Raw genomic sequence first — 12,826 nt, forward strand, 5'->3', positions numbered from 1 at the left:
AGCGCTCAATGTTTCACCCATAAATACATCCATTACCTCTGTATACAATGTTACATTCACTTCCTCTTTCTTTTTCTTTCTATTTTCGTATGAGTCTGGGAAATCTCTTTGCCAATGAAACACAGATCCACAAATGTTACATCTGGATACTTCTCCATTCATATCCACAGGATTTCTTTGACGATTATCTTTACTATTTCTGTCAGCAGTAGGTCTTGTGTAGTTGGTCGCACCTCTAAAGTATCTTCCTCTTCCTCTAAAATAGTGATGATTGGCATGATAAGTCGGTTCTAACTTAATATCATTTACATTGACTCTATCTTGTTGAACTATATTACCAAAGATCCTCTTCAGTTGATTTTTCATTCCGGAAAATGTGAGTTCATTAATAGATGCTTTTACCAGTCTTTCTTGTTGCTCAGGTAGTCTTGCGTTTACCAAAAGTTTATATGCTAAAATTCCATCCGGTAATTCCATGCCATATTGGTTAGCTTTGTTGTGTAAGCGTTCAAACTCAATTACATATTGTTTCATTGTCATTTCTTTAGTTTTGCAAAAATTTTTAAAATTATCAGTTAGTAAAAGCTAATTGTAACGTGTCTTTTTTAAATAAGCTGTCAAGAGTTTCTATTACTTTATCAACACCATTATCTGCATTAAGAGTCTCAATGTTCATTTCAAGAACTGCATCTCTAGCTTTACCTTCAAGTGTAAGAAAAATAGCAGCAGCCTGTTTCTTTTTATCAACATTTGTAAAGATTTGCCAAATTTTTATCTCCTTTATCCAGCTTTCATATGAAATGTCCTCACTCAACGTTGGCGGGGCCTTGTAATCTTTTCTTGAAGCCATTATTCCTCTGCTACCATTTGTTAAGTAACAATAATGACTTACTTTGAATGTCTCACTTGATTACTCAGCGGTATCACAAACACAACCAGCAGGAACACAACAACACAACCTGATCCGTAACACAACAACACAACTGGATATCAACACAACTGCACAACCACTTGAGGCCCCACCAAGAACATTCACTATTGTTTACAGTCTATATTATGGAGACAACAAAGTTTTCTGAAAAATTTTGATACCAAAAATCTGAACTCAGAAAATTCTATATCAACTCGCTTAACAAAAAATTACCCCACCTATAAATAGAAACCCCACAATAATCTTTGGAAATTGTCCAACCCCTACCTATGGTAGGGATCTTAGAAAATTACCAACCAAGTGCACGTTATGATTTAGTGCTTTATAATGATATGTCTTCCATAAATTCAAGTGAATTTAAAGGGCAAATAAAAAACAGTTTTTGCATATACCTGACTGACTTTAAAAGAAATTGAATGTTTGCATATTCCTTCAGTTCAATTAGTCTGGCAGGTATCAAGTCATGATCTACATCACACTACAAAGATAATAAGCATTTAATAGCATAGCACTCAAACAGATTTTTAGATCCTAAAAACGCAACCACCAAGCAAAACTAACAAAATAAACTATTACATGCTGTTTTAGAAATCGGCCACAAAATAGCACTTGTGTAAAATAATCTTCTTCTTCGTCATTCTCAAAATAGGTTTCTGCTTCAGACAAAATATCTGAAATTAAAAAATGGCAATATTAAACCAAGCTACAAAAATCCTTACTACACAGGGGCTATAATCATGAATGCAAATGAAAAATATGTATGGAGAAATATGAAACTATGCTAACATAATATTTAAAGCAGATACTATTATGGGAAAAAGAAGGGACGGAAAGGTGAATGCATTTAAGTACTTGGCGGAAATCACAAAGAATTAAAATAAATTAAAAAAGTCAAACCAATACCTTCATACAGACCAAAAAATTCTGAGATTAAATGTTTGTAGAATGATATGTCTTTGGTCTTTACAAGCTAAAAAAAATGAAAGAATGCAATAAAATTTAAATATAAAAAAAAATTAAAGCATTCCTGTGGAAAATAATTTGGTACTTCGACTGATTATCTTCAGTATAATCAATCTGGATTATCTGTTTGATTTATTGCTTCTTTTTACATCAACCCACTTCTTTTGGTAGAGCTTTTGCTTCCAGCATAAGGGATGGTGGCTTTTAGTCAGGGTATTTGTGCCTGCACAGCTTTTGTAGCTCAAATGAGAGCTATGTACAAGAACCCCTCTGCAGGGCCCTTTTAATAGCAGTAATAATTAGAACCGTAGAGGCTATCCAGGGTAGTTCATTTTTATACAACACAATGCATACTAGACATTTAGCTGAATTTGCTAAAATTGTAGCCTACCTTTAAAATACAATTGATGACTGATACAGATTTTGCATGAAGTGTATCGCATCCTGGAGATGAGAGTATCCTCAACAATCGTGACAAAACCCAACAAGTAAAATCTAGACATTTAAAAACATTGAAAATAAATAAACATGATACACTAAGGGTTTTTGTTATCCCTATATGTCATGCTGGGTTAGATAGATCTGCATATTTACATAGCTAGACTCACAAATATCGAGGAATATACCCTGTTTATTATTTCCAGGAGGGGCCATGGCTTAGATGCGGAGTCCTAGAGTATTTAGTGCTCTTTTAAGTTACGCGGACCCAATTAGGGTTCGTACTTTACCAGACAAGTCCCTGCATCATCCAAGATAGATAGATAGATAGATAGATGTGCATATTTTACATGGCTAGCCTCACAAATATCGAGGGATATACCCTGTCTATTATTTCCAGGAGGGGCCATGGCGTAGATGGAGAGTCCTAGAGTATTTAATGCTCATTTTGAGCTACGCAGACCCAATTAGAGACCACGCTCTACTAGACAACTCCTGGCAACATCCAACGGCCCACACAGTGTGCCATCTTCCCAATTTGCCTCACATGGCTTGGGTTAACCCGGGGCTATGGTAACATTCACTCGCCCATGTTGAATCGCCGTCAAGAGGTATCGAACCCCGGTCTCCCGCACAGGGTACGAGAGCTATAACCACTAATCTACGGCGCCATCCAACGTCCCATACAGTGTGCCATCTCCCCAATAAGCTTCAAAGTGCTAATTTAAATTTATTCATTTGACAACATTGCTCTATTTTTTCTTAAAAGTAATATATAAATAATAATACGTAAGCATTACTCTAAAACAATTTGCTTATATACATTTATCGTGCCATTAACGGAAGCAAAACATTATAAAGAACACGCACATTCACCAAACAAAAGCATTCCCGTATTGTATAGTCGTGTTAATGAAGAAAAGGCTAGACATATTGGTTTAACACGTGTAATTAAGATCTGCAAACAGCACACAACACACAATTCTGTTTTAAGCCTGTATGGAAGTCTGTGAGTGTGATTGTATGCAATTGCATAACACATTCATCAAGTGTGACTTTTTCAGTACAAACAAAAAATTAATTTATAATATAGCCTTATAACTCAATTTTTTTTTGAAAAGACTGTGCCATTTCCTTCAGAGTGCATTAAATCCTTACCTTTGGCAAACAAACTTTTCTGCTGGTCAGTTGATAAGTTCAATGAGGCTTTTGATGCTTCACTTGGTGGCCGTGTTACGTAACATTCTGGAAATGCATCAACGCAGTGATGCAAAAATTGCAAAACCATTTGAGATTGAGGAGATGGTTTCGTGACATCTTGAAGTTCTGCAATCACTGGTTTAAGAAAACATATTTTAATAAAACACACAAGACAGTAAGTGAAGTTTTATGAATTAACACAATTACATTATAAGACTGTTGTTTCTAAAGAGAATACAAGACTTACTTAATATGTATTATTTAATTTCAGAAAAGTAGAATTATTGTTCCCATTCTTTATTGAATGGGACATTGAAATCAACATACATGAAGTGATTAGTATTTATTATTTTTGAAAATGTTTAGCAGTATATGAGTAAAGTATGCAAGCTCATCAATTGCAATTTTCTTGTGTTACAGCCTGAGTAAGTAAAAATGTTGCAAATAAAAGAGCATTGCCTTAAATTTGTGTAATAGATAACCAAATTTTTGTGTACCTAAGGTGACTTTAGTAGCTATATTGTGCACAAACAAAATAATATTGTTAATATACAGTCAAGCCTGCCTTTCTGATTGCCTGATAGTCATGTCTTTGACCCACTTTCTTTCTTTTTCCTTAGTGACAATCTTAGACATGTTTGACAGTACAAAGATTCACACAAAACATTCCTTGAAAATTAATGCTGAAAATAAATTTCCAACCTGATGGAATGTCTGTCAATAAATTGTTGATACACTCGCAAATGATTTTAGATGTTTCACGTGCCGAGTCTTCGCGATCTTGTGTACTTTGGCTATACAATAATAATATATAGTGAGAGAGAGCTTGGAGGAAAGAATACGCAAGGAGAAACAACTTCATTTCTGTATGCTTTAAATCTATTGAATTTTCTATTGTTTTTAATTTCAAAAGATCAGTGCGTGAGGTGCTCGACCGAGTCTTTTTCGCAAAAAAATGATCAAATTCCATATTCTCCTTTAATAGGGGCTAACTTTTTTCGATTGAAATCTGACTGTAACACGACTGAAGGCACATGATTACTGTGTGGAAAGTGTGCCTAATATAAGTCGGTAAACATTGCTGTTAAAAACTTCAACAATACGTTTGGAAATAAGCGTTTAACCATGATATTAACCTATTTTTGCAGGCTTGAGTATACCACTTTGATCATGAAAAACAATATAGATAGATATGCGCCGGACGAGTGCCGACAAAATGTGTGTTTGATAATATTATCAAATTCATCATCAAATTATCTAATTGTTTTTATAACCAATCATAGTTGCGAATTGTTATTCACAAATAATTTAGTCACACAACCGCCAAAATTTCAAATTAAGTTTCTGTACAGACACCTGCTAGAACCTCACGCAGAGTTTCAATAGAATTAAAAGAGTTGTTTCTCCTTCCGTATTCTTTCCTCCAAGGAGAGAGTAAAAAGGATATTTGAGGTAAAAGCAACAAGGCTGTAATGTTGTGGAAAATTCCTTTTTTTCTGTTGCGTTGACAGTCTTTTTCAGGAATATTTCAGTAGGTGTGCGATGATTCGCACGTGTAAATCAAGTAAGGCGTGCGATGTAAAACGCACGTGCAAAGAATGTTACGCCTGCGATACCGGCTCCGAGGTTATTTTTGTTGCGCATTCATTTTGCGGTAGAAAAGTGGGGGACGTTTTAAATCGTGAACCCCAAAAACGATGATCGAGCGTCTACTGGTATAGCGACTCTTTCAATCTTAACTTCCTTTTCTACATGTCCAAAATAGTATGCATGACTATACTGTCATTTTTATATTCATTGTTTATTTGTCAGGTCATCACAAGCAAATAGGCAAAAATATGCTTTGTTTTCAAATTAAAAAAATCTTTATCCACGTGGCTTAAAATTTTAAAATTCATTCAGAAAGCTCAGCTACACTTTAACAAAATTTTTACAGAAAAAAATTTATACCGCCCGTTTTGTTTTTACAGGCATAAAGAAAAAATCCATTAAATTCAGACTTGCTATGGTTTCCAGTTATTTTGGACCAACCCTAATTTTCACGAAAACAAAAAAATAATAATATCAAGCAAAAAAGTTTTAAAGAAAAAAAAAAGAAAAAAAACAAATTCTCATCCCATCTCGTGAAATTATAATGAGCATAGATAATCAATGATGTTATCTTTTGTTCGTTGAATGTCAACAAGGTGAACCAACAACGTTACTTTATTTAGGACCACTGTTATTAAGGGGACCGAAAGTTGATTCTTTGTTCATAGTAATTCGTTGCGATAAAACTGAAATGCGCAATGCGCTAATTTTGTACAAAATAGTTACAGAAGTTTTTAAATTTTTATGTGGTTTATAACAAAAATTAGCTACTTTCGCTAAAATAGTTAATACAAGTGAAAAACAAGACACCTTATTTTCGTAACACCCTCCTTCGTTATGATTAATATATATGTTTAAAACTACGCTAGCTAAACAAAACTGTAATACAGTCGATACCATTTAGGAAAAATAATTAAAACAAGATAAAATACACTTGTCATATCACCCTCCTCCATTATGAATTTATAAGAAAATGATTTTACAGCTGCGGAAGACTCAACTAAACAACCATAGTCCAAAAAAGAATTTGCACTTAAATTTAGATTTTCCTATAAAACTGCACAAAAAACATTAAAAGAACACTAAAATTGTTTGTTTTATTATTTTAAGTAGGAGAAGAATAACTTGCTGTATAAGTTTAGAAGCAGCGCAAGTATAACCTGCTCTAAAACTTTCAAAACAATACAAGTATATTCTGTACAACTTTCAAAACAGCACAAAAATAATTCTTGCTGTATAACTTTGAAAACAACACAAGAAAAATTCTTGCTACATAACCTTTAAAAACAAGTTTTTGAGCATGCAAGTATTTTTACCTTTTCACCTTGAAAACTAGATACATATTTTGTAGTGAGACAAATTATTATTTTTCCTTCTCAACTAAAAACAAGAAGCCCTGGGGGCTCTAAGAATTTCCGCGCGCTACCAAAATATTTGATGAAAACCTGCTAATTCGTTGTGTTATTGTGCCAAACATTCGAAGGGGTTCGGTGCATGAACCTCTGAAGATAAAGCACACCACTGACATTATACTTACAACAAACGCAAACAAATCGAAACGTGTCATTAAACTCACATTTTAAAAGAAATTGCTAACAAAAAATACGGCCTATCATTCATGGTTGAAAGTCTTGCGATTGAAACGTTTATAGTCTTAAACGGCATTAGTTGACAAAAAACCAAAATTTTGATGTGACCATCATTTTCAGCATACTTTTTTATTAACTGTGTCAATTTTTGTCGAAAATAAAGCAGTTTTAATTTTTGGATAAATTTTGTCCTGAAATGACATTTAGGTGACAAAAAATCAAACTTTTGTACCATCATCATTTTCAGCATACTTTATTTGTTAACTGTGCCAGATTTAGCCGAAAATGAAGTGGTTTTAATTTTTGGACCAATTTTGGCCTAAAATAGCATTTAGGTAACAAAAATCAAAATTTTGATGTCACCATTATGTTCAGCATACTTTTTTTGTTAACTTTGCCAATTTTTGTTGAAAATGAAGTAGTTTTAATTTTTGGACCAATTTTGGCCTAAAATGACATTTAGGTGACAAAAATCAAAATTATTATGTCACCATTATGTTCAGCATACTCTTTTTGTTAACTGTGCCAAATTTTGTCGAAAACAAATACCAATTTTGGCCTGAAACGTCAATACGAGACTTCCCAGTAGTTAAGGAGCTTGGGTACGAAGTTTACATCTGTGACTGAGCAAAGTGAAATCCCATGGTCGATTTTTTCTCAAAAAATGCTCCGAAAGAAAAAAACGACGGTTTTAAAGAATTTCCTACGCCTTCGGACGTTATGCAAAAATACATAGAAAAAAACGGTTGTCGTAACACCCCACTCCATTGTTATTTTTAATATTTTTTCGTTGTTCCAACCATACATTCTCGATAAAATTATTTTTATTTCGCCAACCAACCGACCGTAAACTACTATCGACTTCGCCTGTAGAACAACTAATTAAATTGGAGTCGCCTAATGCTGTTATGATGGTTATCTTGTTAAAATTACCTGTATTATTGTTCAACTTTTTTTATACTTTCACCTGAAAAGTCAAAATAATTACCAGCAAAGCTATTACCATAAATCTCCAAATAAAAGCCTGGGGGTTTATTTAATTTTCCGAGTTTTGAGGGGGGGGGGGCGTTAATTAGAAGAAGGCGTTTAAAAGAGGGAGGATTTTATTTAATTTCAGTTATATTTCTTTTACACAACAGTTAAAAAATCATCTTCTTCTTCATCTTCATCTAGAAGATTGCCAGGATCATTCGCATCCTCGATGTCAGAATCAGTAGGTCGAATGGGTTAATTTCATTAGCATCGGTATTATTTACCACCTTAGTTTGGTCTTCCAAAACTGATGCACTGGCAGAACAAGGTTGGGTACTTTTGAAGCAATGAATTTTGTTGTCTTCACTCCCATCGTTTTTTAGATTTAGGGCACAACCTTTAAATGAATCAATGATGAGATCTTTTTTTATCATTTCCCAAGCACGTAAAATCCATTCTACAACTGTGCGTCGGGGGGCTTGTTTCATGTTTCCTCCTACCGTATATTGGTGGACACCATTAGCCAACCATTCATCGTACATATCAGAAATAAACCCTTTAAACGGTTTATTCCAGTACACATCTGAGGCCTGAATGTACTTTGTACACCCACCTGGAATTTGCACACTTTCGACTTTCATTTTTTTCAATGAAACTTTAACCTCGTCAGTCATACGAGCTTCGAATGTATCCCACACAAGAAGCCTTTTACCCAAGGAGAAAGATCCAACAACTTGTTTGCACCACTATAGCGTAAGTTCCTCGTTATCCAACCATTGCCTGATGATGCAACAATACATTCTGTTTTGAACTCTTCATTTAATGCAGCTGACTCTCGTTTAGCTCTGGAAAAAACAATATATGGTTTCAATTTGATACCGTCTGCTTTGGCAGCTAGGCAGTCAGTAACACGAACCTTTTCATGACCAGTTGTTTTGAGCATAACATCTTTTTGACCAGTTTTGTTGACTGTAGTACTGCTTACCATATCTGCCCAAACTGGTGTTTCATCCATGGCTATGATATTGGAAGGGTTAAATTCAGCTTTCATATTCAATTGACGGATATGGATTACGAACGCTACCAACTTATTGATAAGTTGCACTGGGTCTTTTTGGGCCTTTGTTGTTCGCCGTCTGTAAAAGAAGGTATGTAAAAGTTGATACAAAAAAACCCAGCTTAAAATTTTTTGGGTAAGGGAATTGATATAAACAGTATAACGTGACACTGTATTTTTACATGAGTACAAAGGTATTAGAGAGCAGCAAACCCGTTCTAAATTAACGTTTTGGTTCAAAGTAGAGCTCACCTGCACGAGAGATGATTTCTTTTCATAAATTTCTGCAACCACCCACGACTTGCAATAAATGAATCTTTCAATTCGTTATCTTCTCCACATGTCTCGTCAAACATAGACTTTGCTTTAAACATGATGAGTTTACGAGAAACACAAAGCATATTACCACGCCGTTCTAGTATCCATTTTAGAATATCATCCTCCAGTTTTTGGTCAGTTAACATTCTACCACCACCCTCAAGCCTCTGACGTTTGTCTTTCATAACTACAATTTTTTCCTTGTTTTGAAGCCATTCTCGTACTCTTTTTACCTCAATCTTGAGTTTCAATGCAGCACTTCTGTTTGAATTTATTTCTGCAAACGTTATAACTTGTTTTTTAAATTCCATAGAATATGTATTACGTTTCTGTCCCTTGTGGGATGTTTCTTGTGAAGCCATCTTTGAGAAAGAAAGTTTCGAATGTTTAACGGGTTAAATGTTTACAACATTCCAACGTGTTTTAGATTCGAATGTTTTGAAATAAATCATTGAACTTTTTATTTACCAGTAAACGTGAAGACTTTGATTTTAACATGGCTAGAGTAGAGTCTTTTGGTAAATATCAGCTTCTTCACAGGGTAAAATACAGAAGTTTAATACATGGGCATCATGTTTACAAAGCCAACTGGACTCCCGTTTTAAATGAAAAACTGATTGCTAAACCGGACAGTAGAGATAAAGCCTTGGAAAATGATAAGCCAAAGGGATTTCATGTGTGTTGGACAAGCAGCTACATCAACGAAAGGACACTTACAAAACCTTGGAACTTATTCACCAAAAAAAGTCTTTATACCGGAAGTTTCCTGTAATTTCTTAAAAAAAAATTCTCATCATTAATTGGCTTCTCTTCCTTCTCAAGCTATTACATAATAGGAATTGACCCGTTTGCCAGTAGGGATTTATTAAGGGGTTTATTAAAAATGCTTCTATAAAATAGAGGGGGGCGTTTAAAAGGGGGGGGGGGCGTTTATAAAATATTTTGGATTTTGAGGGGGGCGTTAATTAGAGGGAGACGTTTAAAAGATTGGGGGCGTTTATTTGGAGATTTACGGTAATAACAGGATTGAACGAGAAATAATAGTAATATATCTATTTTTGTTATTACTGCTTTACTTTAGACAGAGCCTAAAAGTAGAATGGCATGACTTTAGGCTTAAAAAAGTGGCATTTAAATGGAGCATTATATACAAGATTTGAACACTAAAATACAGTAAAATGATCATTTATACTTACAACTCCATATTAACTTTAATGGTTTTATATTCAAATTGTTGTACATTTTTATATTGACATATTCATTAATGACTAAAATGCAATTATTATTATAAATTCCACTGATGTGATCTACAAATATTAAGTTAAGCTTATTTTCAGGATTTAACACTTGCACAACCTACACCTGCAAAAACATTTATTGAACAATCCATGATATTTCACTATTATTACAAAACTCTGCTAATTTGGTAAAAATAATAGTTTATTAATAAAAAAAATAAAACAATTTTGAAAGTTAAAAAGTATTTATTAGTAAAGCTTTCCGTACACTAAGTACATCTTCAGACTATATAAACAAATTTACATACCTATATACAGGTTTTAAGAAAAGCTCAAGGGACCTCATGTTACATCATTTTAAATAAGCGTTTAAACTTAATATCTAATTGATCATTGATGGTAGGTGTGAACTTTCTTATAAAGCATTTTTTATAAAAGTAGAAAAATCGGCTTTGTTTTAGATACTGGTTAATCTTTCCCGTTTAGCTTAAAGGTTACCTCCCGCTAAAAATCAAGTTGAGCTCATATGAAAGATCTTTGAAAGTTGCCTAGAAATCTTTTTATCTTTTCAAAAATCTTTATCCGTTCTCGAGATATTTGTCTTAAAAGTAGCGCTAATTAAGCAGAATTATGACGTCGAGTATGTATTGAGCGTGATTATGGTAACTAAATAAAAAAAATTATGTAAAATGTTCAAAACCCGTCAAAGTGAACGGCCAGAAAATATTTTTAACTCTATATGGCTTTTTAAAAATGTTAAATTAACTCCCTTGCAGAGCATACTCATGACATCATGCATAATTAGTTAATCTTCTTAGTTAGCAAATTCTAAAGAACCAATCAAGGGTTTTAAAAAAAATATTCAAATTCCTAGACAACCTTTCAAGCTCTTTCATATAAGCTCAACTTGATTTTTCACAGGAGGAAACCTTTAAATGCCTTTTTGCTTCTATGTTCTGTTTTATTAATATTTTTACTAGGTTTGACCGTAAAAGGTTCACTATGTACATCACTAAAGAGCACGAAATAGAACCTTTTGACTGCAAAAATATACCATAAAAACCTAGCTTGATATATTTTTTACTGTTCTAGTTTACTGACTCCAAATAGCTAGCTTGCTAGATGTAAAAAAAAACAAATATTTGTAATGTTTTGTAAAAAAGCCTGAAATTTTATTAAAAGTCACCCAGATATGCCCTTTTAGCTTGATATCGAAATAAGAACAATCTCAGTCTGGACATTGGAAAAATAAGTACGCCCTAGGCTGAAACTGCCAGCCTTAATTATTTTAAGCTGGCACTTTCCCGCTCGAAGTTTCCCGGAAGTCTGTGCAAACACTTGGTATATACTGACACAACAGTACGTGATTTTTATTTTGCAGAATAAATGAAAGACCGACACAATCCCCTTTTCCATCCAGAAAGGCCTTTTTCGCTCTTAAGAAGAGTAAAGATAAAACGCCGAAAATGTTTTGAAACGCTCGGTAAGGACAATCAACCTCAATTAACAAAAGTAATTGCTATAAGAAGTTAAATGTTATAAAAATAAACGTATCGTCATAGGTCGTCGACAAAAAAAACACAAAGCAATAGACCTTTTCCCGAATTTCCTAATTATGTCAAACTCAATTAAAGTGGTCGATACAAAAATGATTTTTATCCCTAAGTTCCTTAGCAAAGGGTAGAACAAATCACCTAATTTCGTAACTATTTCTGTTCGTTAAGTGCCTTAATTGTGAACTGAAAGTTATGGTTAAACCCTTCATAGAGCCGAGCTTTCTTAGAATAGCCTAGATAGATAGATAGATAGATAGATGTGCATATTTTACATGGCTAGCCTCACAAATATCGAGGGATATACCCTGTCTATTATTTCCAGGAGGGGCCATGGCTTAGATGGAGAGTCCTAGAGTATTTAATGCTCATTTTGAGCGACGCAGACCCAATTAGGGCCCGCGCTCTACTAGACAACTCCCGGCAACATCCAACGGCCCACACAGTGTGCCATCTTCCCAATTTCCCTCACATGGCTTGGGTTAACCCGGGGCTATAGTAACATTCACTCGCCCATGTTGAATCGCCGTCAAGAGGAATCGAACCCCGGTCTCCCGCACAGAGTACGAGAGCTATAACCACTAATCTACGGCGCCATACACTAATCTACGGCGCCTCGTTTACAAAATAATTATTTTCTCCAAATCTAAATAAACCGGAATATTATATTGCTCTAAAAACTTCAGTTTTGTCATGATAATTTGATATTCTATCTGAATATTCTTATTTAAAGAGCATAGAACAATTACAAAATTTTGAATGACGTCATAATTATTATAATTTATGAAATTCGGGAAAGGTGTATTCATTGTAAAAAACAAGATTTTTTTCTTGGCGTCCAAGATTGTCAGAAAGAGAAAAAAGCCCTGGGAGGACGAGTTTATGATGTGACGACATAAAAATTGCCACATCCACCACGACTACTGGACAAAGTAAAGAAATACCTTTACATCTGAATTTTTGCAACTGAATTAAAA

General features: G+C 34.1%; 1 protein-coding gene across 1 annotated transcript in view; it reads right to left on the reverse strand.

The window, feature by feature from the left end:
• The window catches only part of LOC130662336 (serine/threonine-protein kinase ATR-like), a 29,777-nt gene extending 19,282 nt beyond the window's left edge, over nucleotides 1-10,495 (reverse strand). Inside the window, exons 1-7 of the mRNA XM_057461174.1 lie at nucleotides 10,255-10,495; nucleotides 4,235-4,326; nucleotides 3,491-3,667; nucleotides 2,286-2,389; nucleotides 1,835-1,901; nucleotides 1,508-1,602; nucleotides 1,324-1,409 (exon numbers count right to left, since the gene is read on the reverse strand). Coding sequence (XP_057317157.1) covers nucleotides 1,324-1,409; nucleotides 1,508-1,602; nucleotides 1,835-1,901; nucleotides 2,286-2,389; nucleotides 3,491-3,667; nucleotides 4,235-4,326; nucleotides 10,255-10,262 — 629 coding nt within the window. The 5' untranslated portion in view covers nucleotides 10,263-10,495. The remainder of the gene's footprint in view (nucleotides 1-1,323; nucleotides 1,410-1,507; nucleotides 1,603-1,834; nucleotides 1,902-2,285; nucleotides 2,390-3,490; nucleotides 3,668-4,234; nucleotides 4,327-10,254) is intronic.
• Nucleotides 10,496-12,826: the final 2,331 nt, after the last annotated feature.

The sequence above is a fragment of the Hydractinia symbiolongicarpus genome, chromosome 10 (genome assembly GCF_029227915.1).
Source record: "Hydractinia symbiolongicarpus strain clone_291-10 chromosome 10, HSymV2.1, whole genome shotgun sequence".
Taxonomy (NCBI): Eukaryota; Metazoa; Cnidaria; class Hydrozoa; order Anthoathecata; family Hydractiniidae; genus Hydractinia; species Hydractinia symbiolongicarpus.